The sequence below is a fragment of the Anomaloglossus baeobatrachus genome, chromosome 2 (genome assembly GCF_048569485.1).
Source record: "Anomaloglossus baeobatrachus isolate aAnoBae1 chromosome 2, aAnoBae1.hap1, whole genome shotgun sequence".
NCBI classification, from domain to species: domain Eukaryota; kingdom Metazoa; phylum Chordata; class Amphibia; order Anura; family Aromobatidae; genus Anomaloglossus; species Anomaloglossus baeobatrachus.
Genome location: NC_134354.1, coordinates 23,743,000 through 23,756,894, shown reverse-complemented (window position 1 = coordinate 23,756,894; position 13,895 = coordinate 23,743,000). Strand labels below are relative to the sequence as shown.

General features: G+C 44.7%; 1 protein-coding gene across 1 annotated transcript in view; it reads right to left on the bottom strand.

Annotated features, from left to right (window-relative positions):
* The window catches only part of ILDR1 (immunoglobulin like domain containing receptor 1), a 50,890-nt gene that overhangs the window by 18,085 nt on the left and 18,910 nt on the right, over nucleotides 1-13,895 (bottom strand). Inside the window, 6 exon segments of the mRNA XM_075333276.1 lie at nucleotides 395-399; nucleotides 751-901; nucleotides 983-1,013; nucleotides 1,015-1,053; nucleotides 1,055-1,093; nucleotides 1,095-1,156. Of these exon segments, the coding sequence (XP_075189391.1) occupies nucleotides 395-399; nucleotides 751-901; nucleotides 983-1,013; nucleotides 1,015-1,053; nucleotides 1,055-1,093; nucleotides 1,095-1,156 (327 nt within the window).

Genomic DNA, 13,895 nt, shown 5'->3' with positions numbered 1-13,895 from the left:
TATAATACTGCCCCTATGTACAAGAATATAACTACTATAATACTGCTCCTATGTACAAGAATATAACTGCTATAATACTGCTCCTATGTACAAGAATATAACTACTATAATACTGCCCCCTATGTACAAGAATATAACTGCTATAATACTGCTCCTATGTACAAGAATATAACTGCTATAATACTGCTCCTATGTACAAGAATATAACTACTATAATACTGCCCCCTATGTACAAGAATATAACTACTATAATACTGCCCCCTATGTACAAGAATATAACTGCTATATACTGCCCCTATGTACAAGAATATAACTACTATAATACTGCTCCTATGTACAAGAATATAACTGCTATAATACTGCTCCTATGTACAAAATATAACTACTATAATACTGTTCCTATGTACAAGAATATAACTACAATAATACTGCCCCCTATGTACAAGAATATAACTACTATAATACTGCCCCCTATGTACAAAAATATAACTACTATAATACTGCTCCTATGTACAAGATATAACTGCTATAATACTGCTCCTATGTACAAAGAATATAACTGCTATAATACTGCCCCTATGTACAAGAATATAACTACTATAATACTGCTCCTATGTACAAGAATATAACTACTATAATACTGCTCCTATGTACAAGAATATAACTACTATAATACTGCTCCTATGTACAAGAATATAACTACTATAATACTGCTCCTATGTACAAGAATATAACTGCTATAATACTGACTGTTTTGTATGGTTGATCTTCCTCTGCCTGTAGTCGGTGCCCAGGACGGGCTCGTTTTGCCCCCGTTTTTGGATGACGATCCGCACTTCCCGCTGGTTGTCGTTGCAGTCGTTGGACGGATCCTGCTTCAGGCTCAGCGCCGCCTGATACGCTGGGGAAACAGACAGAGATGAGCACAGCGTTGCGGTGAGTCTCACCTTTCTATGGCAGAGAGGTATAAGGAGACACTCACATGCGGAGTAATACTCGAAGATGGGGTCCTTTACAGAAAGACTTGTAGCGCCAGGTGACGGCCACGTCCATGGATCTGCGCGGAGGTGCTGTACTCGCACTTGAGGATGATGTGAGGAGAATAACATGGCGTATCGCTCCGTGTCCTGCACGGTGACCTGCAGCGCCAGGCATGCTGAGGACAAAGACAGAATCGGGAAAGGGGTTAACCTATAGATCATACAGGTATGGTGATTAAAAAAAAAAAAAAAATTTAAAGGGTATGTCTACTTTTGCATTTAAGTTTTTATGTCCAGCTTAGCCAGTAGTCTGGATTTAAAATCTTCTGCCATTTTGTGTATGCAGCCCCATGCAGAGCTATATGTAAAGAACAAACTGGCTTTACTTTGATTTTACAGTTACAGGTGAAGGACTAAACTATCTAAACTGAATAAACAGCACTCCTGGTGGTGGCTCCCGAGAGGTGCAGCCAGAGCTGATCCTGCAGCTACATGGAGCCGGTTACACCTTACTCATCCCTGTCTTGTGCTGACAATTACGTTTTTCGTGTTGAACACCTCCAATTAGATGAGATCACGGTGCGAAGAGGCGAATGAGTCACTACCGAGCCGGGAGGAGAGCGTGGGAGGAAGCGCTGCGGGGATTTCTTAATGAATCCTGCAATGTTTACACTCTCAGGGATTAAAGGGAAGGTCACAATCTGAAGAAGGATTAAACAGTCCCGATGGCCGGCAGCACTGGAATAGAAAGAGTGCTGAGACATGCTCACGGCTTAAAGGGGAAGAGAGAAAACGATCAGCTGCCTCCGCTACATCCATACAGAAACCACAGGATACCTAATGTACACAGTCACTGCACCAGCAGCATAGAGAGTGCAGCTCTGGAGTATATACAGGATAAGTAATGTATGTATACAGTGACTGCACCAGCAGAATAGTGAGTGCAGCTCTGGAATATATACAGGAGGTAACTCAGGATCAGTAATGTATGTACACAGTGACTGCACCAGCAGAATAGTGAGTGCAGCTCTGGAGTTATAATACAGGAGGCAACTCAGGATCAGTAATGTAATGTATGTACAGTTAGGTCCAGAAATCTTTGGACAGTGACACAATTTTCGCGAGTTGGGCTCTGCATGCCACCACATTGGATTGGAAATTAAACCTCTACAACAGAATTTCAAGTGCAGATTGTAACGTTTAATTTGAAGGTTTGAACAAAAATATCTGATAGAAATTGTAGGAATTGTCACATTTCTTTACAAACACTCCACATTTTAGGAGGTCAAAAGTAATTGACAAATAAACCAAACCCAAACAAAATATTTTTATTTTCAATATTTTGTTGCGAATCCTTTGGAGTCAATCACTGCCTTAAGTCTGGAACCCATGGACATCACCAAACGCTGGGTTTCCTCTTCTTAATGCTTTGCCAGGCCTTTACAGCCGCAGCCTTCAGGTCTTGCTTGTTTGGGGTCTTCTCCGTCTTAAGTCTGGATTTGAGCAAGTGAAATGCATGCTCAATTGGGTTAAGATCTGGTGATTGACTTGGCCATTGCAGAATGTTCCACTTTTTAGCACTCATGAACTCCTGGGTAGCTTTGGCTGTATGCTTGGGGTCATTGTCCATCTGTACTATGAAGCGCCGTCTGATCAACTTTGCGGCATTTGGCTGAATCTGGGCTGAAAGTATATCCCGGTACACTTCAGAATTCATCCGGCTACTCTTGTCTGCTGTTATGTCATCAATAAACACAAGTGACCCAGTGCCATTGAAAGCCATGCATGCCCATGCCATCACGTTGCCTCCACCATGTTTTACAGAGGATGTGGTGTGCCTTGGATCATGTGCCGTTCCCTTTCTTCTCCAAACTTTTTTCTTCCCATCAATTCTGGTACAGGTTGATCTTGGTCTCATCTGTCCATAGAATACTTTTCCAGAACTGAGGCTGGCTTCATGAGGTGTTTTTCAGCAAATGTAACTCTGGCCTGTCTATTTTTGGAATTGATGAATGGTTTGCATCTAGATGTGAACCCTTTGTATTTACTTTCATGGAGTCTTCTCTTTACTGTTGACTTAGAGACAGATACACCTACTTCACTGAGAGTGTTCTGGACTTCAGTTGATGTTGTGAACGGGTTCTTCTTCACCAAAGAAAGTATGCGGCGATCATCCACCACTGTTGTCATCCGTGGACGCCCAGGCCTTTTTGAGTTCCCAAGCTGACCAGTCAATTCCTTTTTTCTCACAATGTACCCGACTGTTGATTTTGCTACTCCAAGCATGTCTGCTATCTCTCTGATGGATTTTTTCTTTTTTTTCAGCCTCAGGATGTTCTGCTTCACCTCAATTGAGAGTTCCTTAGACCGCATGTTGTCTGGTCACAGCAACAGCTTCCAAATGCAAAACCACACACCTGTAATCAACCCCAGACCTTTTAACTACTTCATTGATTACAGGTTAACGAGGGAGACGCCTTCAGAGTTAATTGCAGCCCTTAGAGTCCCTTGTCCAATTACTTTTGGTCCCTTGAAAAAGAGGAGGCTATGCATTACAGAGCTATGATTCCTAAACCCTTTCTCCGATTTGGATGTGAAAACTCTCATATTGCAGCTGGGAGTGTGCACTTTCAGCCCATATTATATATAGAATTGTATTTCTGAACATGTTTTTGTAAACAGCTAAAATAACAAAACTTGTGTCACTGTCCAAATATTTCTGGCCCTGACTGTATACAGTGACTGCACCAGCAGAATAGTGAGTGCAGCTCTGAAGTATAATACAGGATGTAACTCAGGATCAGTAATGTGTGTACACAGTGACTGCACCAGCAGAATAGTGAGTGCAGCTCTGAAGTATAATACAGGAGGTAATTCAGGATCAGTAATGTAATGTATGTACGCAGTGACTACACCAGCAGAATAGTGAGTGCAGCTCTGAAGTATAATACAGGAGGTAACTCAGGATCAGTAATGTAATGTATGTACGCAGTGACTACACCAGCAGAATAGTGAGTGCAGCTCTGAAGTATAATACAGGAGGTAATTCAGGATTAGTAATGTAATGTATGTACGCAGTGACTGCACCAGCAGAATAGTGAGTGTGGCTCTGGAGTATAATACAGGATAATATAATAGACAATGAGAGTTTGATATTACAGTATATACATAGGCTAGATTACTTCTATTGGAAAGACAAAGCTGTGAATGCATAAAAAATATATTATATATAATTATACGGAATATTTATTGTATGCACTGGACCTCTGCATAGCAGGGTAAATTTGGCGTTTTCTTCCTGATTTCTGAACATCCAATAATCTAGAATATAATCCGGCCTCATGTTCTGGATGTCCCTATTGTATCTGCATCTTCTTCTCGTATTACGGATATTGCACAGATAGGATATAATGGCCGGCTCAGCTCTGCTATATCTAATATACACTCCTGTCACTCCCCGCGCCAGGAGCGGAGTGTATATAATCTCTGGACTGTCTTATTAATATAGAAGGGCAAATAATTCCTGGCTGCTTATCCCGGGCAGATAGCGCTGAGTAACTTTGCTTTACCCGATAACGATAGTTTCCTGATAATGGAAATCCGGCGCCAAAATCAACATTACGGGTGACGATTACACTTATACCGATATACCGGCTCCGATACCAGTCCGGGGGGAAATCTGTACGCCAGTCCGCAGAGCTGCCACATGACAGCCGGGACCGGCCACGATGGCATCCCTTAATAGGGGGCCACATTCCCTCCCCCCTGAAACATCCAGTGAAGCGCCATCTTTTTTTTTGCCTTTACCTGGAAACCATCAACAAGCTGATGCCGACGGACCTGGTATTTCTATTGTGTGTCTAACACTTGAAGGGGTCGTCCAGTACTATGATACTATGACCCATCGTTAGAACCGCTCATCCTTATCACCCAACAACCCACCTGTTTCCAGTTCCAATAGCGGCAAGGTGTCGGACCACCCGATACAATATCGATAATATTTTTTTTAATTTTTTTTTTTAGGGGGGGGGGGGGGAAGAGGTTCTGTACTTTAACGCCTCGATAAAGAAAAAAAAAAAAATATTTGTCAATTCATTCTATGGTATAGCACATTGCAACATTCAAAAATAGAATTCATCCCGAAAAAAATCCCAATCATATCTCATATGGTAGAACGAAATTTGAAAAAAAAAAAAGAAGTTAGCTTTGGCCTTGTCAGTAGTACAGAGGTCTTCAGCAATCACAAGGAAGCAAATTACTAAAGGCCGGACAGTGAGGAGGAAAAAAAAAAAAAAAGTTTTTGTGTATTTTTAAGCCACTAAAGCAGGTGAACATATCCTCATACCCCAGATTCTGCTCTAAAATCCACATGGGGGGGGAGGGAAAAAAAATAAAAATAAAAAAATAAAATAAATATTATGTATAATATATATATATATATATATATATATATATATATATATATATATATATATATATATATATATATATATATATATATATATATATATATATATATATATATATATATATATATATATATATATATATAACTACTAAAGCAGGTAAACATATCCTCATACCCCAGATTCTGCTCTAAAATCCACATGGGGGGGAGGAAAAAAAATAAAAATAAAATATATATATATATATATATATATATATATATATATATATATATATATATATATATATATATATATATATATATATATATATATATATATATATATTTGTGTGTATGTATGTATATTATATTATATATATATATATATATATACATACATACACACACACACACATATATACCTACATACATACACACACACACATATATATATTAAAGAAAAAAAAACACTTCACAAAAATATTAATTCTTTTTAATTAAAAAAAAACAAAACATATAGTTTGTTTTTTTAATTAAAAAAATTAATATTTTTGTGAACAGTGGTTTTTTTTAGTTTTATTAAAAACTCTTGAGGCCACTTTACACACAGCGATAGCGCTAGCGATGTCACTGGTGAAAGCACCCGCCCCCGCCGGTTGTGCGTCACGGGCAAATCGCTGCCCATGGCGCACAACATTGCTAACACCCAACACACATACTTACCTGCCCGGTGATGTCGCTGTGGCCGGCAATCTGTCTCCTTTCTAAGGGGGCGGTTCGTGCGGCCTCACAGCGACGTCCCTAAGCGACTGCCCAATAGAAGCGGAGGGGGTGGAGATGAGCGGGACGAATATCCTGCCCACCTCCTTCCTCATTGCCGGCGGCCGCAGGTGCGGTGTTGTTCCTCGTTCCTGCGGTGTCACACATAGCGATGTGTGCTGTCTCAGGAACGATGAACAACTTTGTACCTGCAGCAGCAAAGATAAATCGGGAAAGGAACGACTGGTGAGTATTTTTGATCATTAACGGTCGTTCCTGCGTTTCACACGCAACAACATCGCTAACGAGGCCGGATGTGCGTCACAAATTCCCTGACCCCAACGACCCCTCATTAGCGATGTCGTTGCGTGTAAAGTGGCCTTTAGACTATGTTCACACACTGCGCTAATTATTCTTTTATAATTAATACAAACTAAAAGCTGCTTTTTACAGCACACCAGCAAAAGCGGAGATTTCAGAAATCTCATGCACACGCTTGATTATTTTTTTACTGACTGAATAGGAAAACTGTAGAGTAGGGCTGAGTGAACCAGAGCTATAAAGTTTGGGGTTCATACTGGACATTGGGTTTTTAGGGCTCAGATGCAAACACGGATTTAAAAAAAGAAATAAATAAAAAAAGTCCAAGTTCGGAGTTAGGGTGCTGTTCGTATGATTATAAAGTTTGTTGAAAAGCTTTATTACATGTGGAAGATGACGGTGCGCAATTGTGAACAGTAAGGATTTAAAAAAAAATAAAAAAATTGGAGTCCCTCCTATTTTTGATAACCAGCGCTGGGGACCGATATCCAGCCAGGAAAGTCCATGGTTATTTGGCCCATCCCAGCCTAAAAACAGCAGTCCATTCTGGCGCTTTGCACAGCATGCTGCGATTGTTTGCTCGGTCCGATTGGGGCTGGCACATAGGCTAATACTGGTCCGAGAGGAATGCAATGTTTTATCACATTCCACTCGGTCCGATTTTCATGCCGTATGTCTTAGGTCTTATGGGGTTGATGTCAGCTGTGTATCTGTAGCTGGCATCAACCACAGAGATTAGTAATGGAGAGGCGTCTGTGACGCCCTGGACTATCCAGGTCGTCCCAGGTAGACACAACAACACTACACACCCCCTTCCCAGTTAGGTAACAGCAGTCAAAGTAAAAACCTTGTCACCACCCTCCAGGTTTGATGTCCACACCAGGAGGGGGGAAGCAGGCAGTTGGCTCCACCCACCGAGGAGTTCACAGGCCTGGAGGCGGGAACCTAGTAGTCAAGTTCAAGCTAGTTGAGAGAGTGGTTTGGACAGTGAAGGAGGGAGGTTGTGTGCAGAAGCAGACCTGTGTTCAGGCCTGCCAAAGACTACTCCGGTGGCTGGGTTGGAGCCCAGTCACCATTGGCAAGGAGGCAGACGGTAGTGGCCGCCTGCAGGAGACCGGGAAGACGACCGGTGGAACCGTAAGGGACCGGGACAGGGTAGTGGCCCGCCGGAACCGAACCGGGGAGCCAACTGGATACCGGAGCACCAGGCAGGGTACTCAGACCCCAAACTAGGCTAGAAACCACCAACATAGTCGAATTAACTGATTGCAGTCTGGACCTCAGGGATTCATTCCCACCTAAGTCCCGATTGAAGGCAACAGCCCAACCATTCCGGATAAGTGCAACCGCCAAAGGCCAGAGATCCAAAGGGCCAGCGTCTGCGGGCAAACAGGCTCCTATGACAGACACACGCTGGGGAGCAGACTACCGGTGCCTAGGCACAGACGTCAAGATTCACACACAGAGGTGAAGGAGAAAGGCGGACATTACCAACCTAGGAAAAAGCTGCAGCCTGCTGCGGGCCCCGTTCATCACTCAGTTTGGTTTACCAGTGACTCCAGTGTCTTGTGTCAGAGTGAGTACACCAGTGCCATCCAGCACCGTGCCGCGCTGCACCGCAACACTACACCCTGCATCCGGGCCCAGGCCCACCGGACCAACATCCCCTACCCACGGAGGGGTGAACACCTAGCTGCTCTACTACACCGCTCCCGGGGCCCCCCCACACCTTCACCGCAGCGGTGGTGTCTACAATCACCACAACCCGTGGGTGGCGTTACGAACTATCACTTCAAACCAAACACCCAAATCCCCGCGTGTAGCGCCAACTCCCTTGCAGAGCGACGTGACCCCCGGGTCCGTGAGAGGCGAGAGCCACCACCCGCAGTGTGAGCACTGATCCGAGCGGCTTGGCAGCCGCAGCCGAGCCCACAGGGCAGTACACGTCTATCAGCTACCCTGATATCAACCCCAAAAGGATTACCACCGCCCCAAGGCAATCAGGAACAGCTAATGATGAACCAATTCTGGGGTGGCTGCAGGATGCTATTTGTATGCTGGCAAGTACTTACAAGTATGGGTCTTGCCACCCTAATAATACCAGCCTTCAGCTGTCTGCATCATCTTGGCTGGTTGTCAAAAATCGGGAGGAGCCCGTGCAGTTTTTTCTCTCTTAAACAACTTAAAAAAACAAAACAAAAACCTGTGGGAACCCTTCTACTTTTAATAATCAGCCAAGGTAAAGCAGATAGCTGAGGGTTGCAGCTTGCAGCTGTCTGCTTACCAAATATAGGGAGAAGCCCACATCATTTTATTCCATATCCACATGTGTACAGGGTAATTGCCCCAATTTTTGCTTCCTCCTGCAGCCCCCTAACCCTTACTACGACCATTTTACGGCACAGAAATTCAGGTCTCCATTGACTTTTATAGGGTTCGGGGTCAAGTCTGGGTCCCAAACTGAACTTTTAGCTAAGTCCAGCCGAACCCGAACTTTCACAATTCCGCTTATGACTACTAGAGGTGAGCAAACTCGATGTTCGGTGTTCGTACAAAACATGGACTTTACACAAAAAAAAAAAAACCCCAAAAAACAGGGAATTATTTTTCTCTTTTGTAAACCGCTTCTTTACTGACAAGAAAACAACTTTTTCCTGTAGGAAAAGAAAAACTGTAAAAATGTTGCATGTCAACATAATGCAGCGTTTTTTTTCTGCAGCCAACACCTGCTTTAAAATGTAGAAATGCTATGGTTTGCAGAGGTTTTTTGGGCAGAATAAATGTGATTTGTCTACATCTACAGTATGTTTAAAGGGAAACGGTCACCAGATTTGGTGACTATAAGCTGCGGCCACCACCAGTGGGCTCTTATATACAGCATTCTAACATGCTGTATACAAGAGCCCAGGCCGCTGTGTAGAACGTAAACACTTTATAATACCTAGTATATCCTAGTTAATACGGAGGTACAGTCAGGGAGGCCTTTAGTATTTCTTCCCATTAAAGGCTCCTTGGGAGACAAAATACAAAAAAACTACATATACATACATACATGTATGTATGTATGTATGTATGTATGTATGTATGTATGTATGTATGTATGTATGTATGTATGTATTATTATTATTATTATTATTATTATTATTATTGTTTATTTATAGAGCACCATTGATTCCATGGTGCTGTACATGAGGGGGTTACATACAGAATACATATACAAGTTACAATAGACAGACTGGTACAGAGGGAAGAGGGCCCTGCCCTTGCGGGCTTACATCCTAAAGGATTTTGGGGAGGAGACAGTAGGTGGGGTGTAGGTGGGGCGGCAGCTCCGCACGGTGGTGGGGCGGCAGCTCCGCACGGTGGTGGGGCGGCAGCTCCGCACGGTGGTGGGGCGGCAGCTCCGCACGGTGGTGGGGCGGCAGCTCCGCACGGTGGTGGGGCAGTGGCGTCATTGTAGATTATAGGCATGTATGTATGTATATGTAGTTTTTTTGTATTTTGTCTCACAGGGAGCCTTTAATGGGAAGAAATACTAAAGGCCTCCCTGACTGTACCTCCGTATTAACTAGGAAGATACACATTGTGCCTTGTTTTGTAGAAAATTCCTGCCCTATGTGGGTGGTATATAATGTGACATCCATTGAACATAACAGTATGGTTGCCATAGGAATCGGCCGCCATTTTGTGAAGTGAAACATAAAAAATGATAGCAAGAGCCTGACTGGTTGCCATGAGTAACCCCCTGGATGTCCTAGTTTCAAACATGGCTGCCGGTGTGATTTTCAGTCACGTGTTTTACAGTCTAGTCATGTGATTAACCGACATATTTTCCCTAATGTTAATTATAACTTCCTGTCAGATAAATCGCCATTAGTTATCACTGTGGACGTAAAATCCACGTGTTGCTGATACAATTACGATCATTTAATTCCTCAGGGCACGGCCATGATTCACCCTCCTCACAGCTCATACAGTCATTAGGTTAATAGGTCAGTAAACAAATATGTCACCAAAATTCCTCCAGGCGGTATAAACAATACAAAAGTAGGACATGAACGTAACCAATGAGCGCGCCATATTCCCTACCGAATATATGCAGCATGTTTCCTAGAAACAAGCACTACGCAATGTGACTACTCCGGACCCCCATGTCACTACAGAGAAGGCCGCGATCACCCCCCATTCTGTTGCGAGGAGGTGTATGACGCCTTACTACAACCTCCACAGAAACAAAGATGGCCACCAGGCCCCAAAACTTCAGACTATATTGCTCCATCGTCTTGGTCACAGCAGAGAACTGAAAGACAATATTCAGTTTTCATTAGTGATGAGCGAGCACTAACATGCTCGGGTGCTCAGTGCTCGTAACTAGTGATGAGTGAGCACTACCATGCTCGGGTGCTCAGTACTGGTAACTAGTGATGAGCGGGCACTACCATGCTCGGGTGCTCAGTACTGGTAACTAGTGATGAGCGGGCACTACCATGCTCAGGTCCACAGTACTGGTAACTAGTGATGAGCGGGCACTACCATGTTCGGGTGCTTGATACTAGTAACTAGTGATGAGCGGGCACTACCATGCTCAGGTCCTCAGTACTGGTGTTGTAGCTGTTCTGTCTATATCACTGGTAACTAGTGATGAGCGGGCACTACCATGCTCAGGTCCTCAGTACTGGTGTTGTAGCTGTTCTGTCTATATCACTGGTAACTAGTGATGAGCGGGCACTACCATGCTCGGGTGCTCAGTACTGGTAACTAGTGATGAGCGGGCACTACCATGCTCAGGTCCTCAGTACTGGTAACTAGTGATGAGCGGGCACTACCATGCTCGGGTGCTCAGTACTGGTAACTAGTGATGAGCGAGCACTACCATGTTCGGGTGCTTGATACTAGTAACTAGTGATGAGCGGGCACTACCATGCTCAGGTCCTCAGTACTGGTGTTGTAGCTGTTCTGTCTATATCACTGGTAACTAGTGATGAGCGGGCACTACCATGCTCGGGTGCTCAGTACTGGTAACTAGTGATGAGCGGGCACTACCATGCTCAGGTCCTCAGTACTGGTAACTAGTGATGAGCGGGCACTACCATGCTCAGGTCCTCAGTACTGGTAACTAGTGATGAGCGGGCACTACCATGCTCAGGTCCTCAGTACTGGTAACTAGTGATGAGCGAGCACTACCATGTTCGGGTGCTTGATACTAGTAACTAGTGATGAGCGGGCACTACCATGCTCAGGTCCTCAGTACTGGTGTTGTAGCTGTTCTGTCTATATCACTGGTAACTAGTGATGAGCGGGCACTACCATGCTCGGGTGCTCAGTACTGGTAACTAGTGATGAGCGGGCACTACCATGCTCAGGTCCTCAGTACTGGTAACTAGTGATGAGCGGGCACTACCATGCTCGGGTGCTCAGTACTGGTAACTAGTGATGAGCGGGCACTACCATGCTCGGGTGCTCAGTACTGGTAACTAGTGATGAGCGGGCACTACCATGTTCGGGTGCTCAGTACTGGTAACTAGTGATGAGCGGGCACTACCATGTTCGGGTGCTCGATACTCGTAATTAGTGAGGAGCGGGCACTACCATGCTCAGGTGCTTAGTACTCGTAACTAGTGATGAGTGGGCACTACCATGCTCGGGTGCTCTATTCTCGTAACTAGTGATGAGTGGGCACTACCATGCTCGGGTGCTCGATTCTCGTAACTAGTGATGAGTGGGCACTACCATGTTCGGGTGCTCGATACTCGTAACTAGTGATGAGTGAGCACTACCATGCTCGGGTGCTCGATACTCGTAACTAGTGATGAGTGGGCACTACCATGCACTAAAGGCTGCTTTACACCAGACAATCTATCTTGCGATAGATTGTCGGGGTCACGGTTTTTGTGACGCACATCAGCGATGCCGGCCTGTGTGACACCTCCGGGAGCGATGAACATCGCGTACCTGCCTCCCGCGTCAGCCGCCGGCTCTATGTGGAAGGAAGGAGGTGGGCGGGATGCTTACGTCCCGCTCATCTCCGCCCCTCCGCTTCTATTGGCCGGCGGCCGTGTGACGTCGCTGTGACGTCGAACGTCCCTCCCACTCCAGGAAGTGGACGTTCGCCGCCCACAGCGAGGTCGCACGAGAGGTAAGTGCGTGTGACGGGGGTTACTGACTTTGTGCGACACGGGCAGCGATTTGCCCATGACGCAAAAAGGACGGGGGCGGGTGCGATCGATTGTGAAATCGCACAATCGGTCGTACCATGTAAGGCAGCCTTAAGACTAAATGCTGGTGTTACACATAGTGAATCTCGGGTTTTTCGGGCTATTTATATTTTCCCTCATAGGAGTTCCCTGTTTTTTAATGTACATTTTAATTTGTATCATCAATAAAATAATATTTTAATTAACTCCTTTGCATGAATCTCTTTTAAACCACGAAGGCTATAATTTTCTCATGGTTTTGTTGGTATCTAATTAGTTAGTAAAGTGTCATGAGCATCTAAAAAAAACTGACTAAGGCCCTGTGCGCACGCTGCGGAATTAATGCGCATGTCACTTCTTTTCCGCAGGTACCTGTGTTTTTTTGCCATAGATAATGGTAAAAATCCACAGGGACCAACCTGCGATAAATCCGCGGCAAACCGCGGTAAGACCGCATGCGGGTTTTGCTGCGGTTTTGGTGCGGCTTTAACCGCGGATGCAGGATTCTTTAGGAAGGGTCCGGATATTTTCCTTAAGAAAAAGGCACTTTCTAGTGCGCACATGACCTTAAAATGTAAAAAAAAACAACACAGTTGCGTTTAAGTCCAGAATAAAAAAAAAAATGCAGCATAAAAGACCCGCAGCATTTATGCTACATAGTGTGAACACCGTCTAACCCTCCATATCGGTCTGCAAGAAACAACTGCAAGAAAGCTTTAATGCTGTCACCCAGCTTTCCCCGAGTCCTGAACGGCAGTTTCCCAAAACCGTTCTCTTCTGTAACGTTGCCCATATTTCCGTTCCTTGGAGAGCCGGGTGACAATATGGCGGCAGCTCCGCAGCTTCCCGTGTTTTTCCTCTGCACACAGGGCTGGTAACGGTCGTCCGTTCCGTGATGTAACGAGGTGAATGAAAGCTTCTTTCATGGGGAAAATCAGGAGGAAAAACAACTTGTTCCTGTCTGAAAGTGAACTGTGCGCACCACCCCCGGGACACCGCGTATCCGGCTCTTTAAATACCCTCCACACCCAACAGAGGGGCGAGGGGCACTACAAAGTCCAGCATGCCCCTGATGAAACTCAGAGCACTGACTACCATACAGCTTTATCTTTCCACTAGTGTTTAGCCATCTGCTTGCTGTCAATGAACGGAAACATTCCAGGCTGAAGAAGACCCCACTGTATCTCACAGCTGAGGGTTTGTTACAGTTGCAGCCAATTCAACCAAACCAGTGACCTAAATCCAAGTCATTAG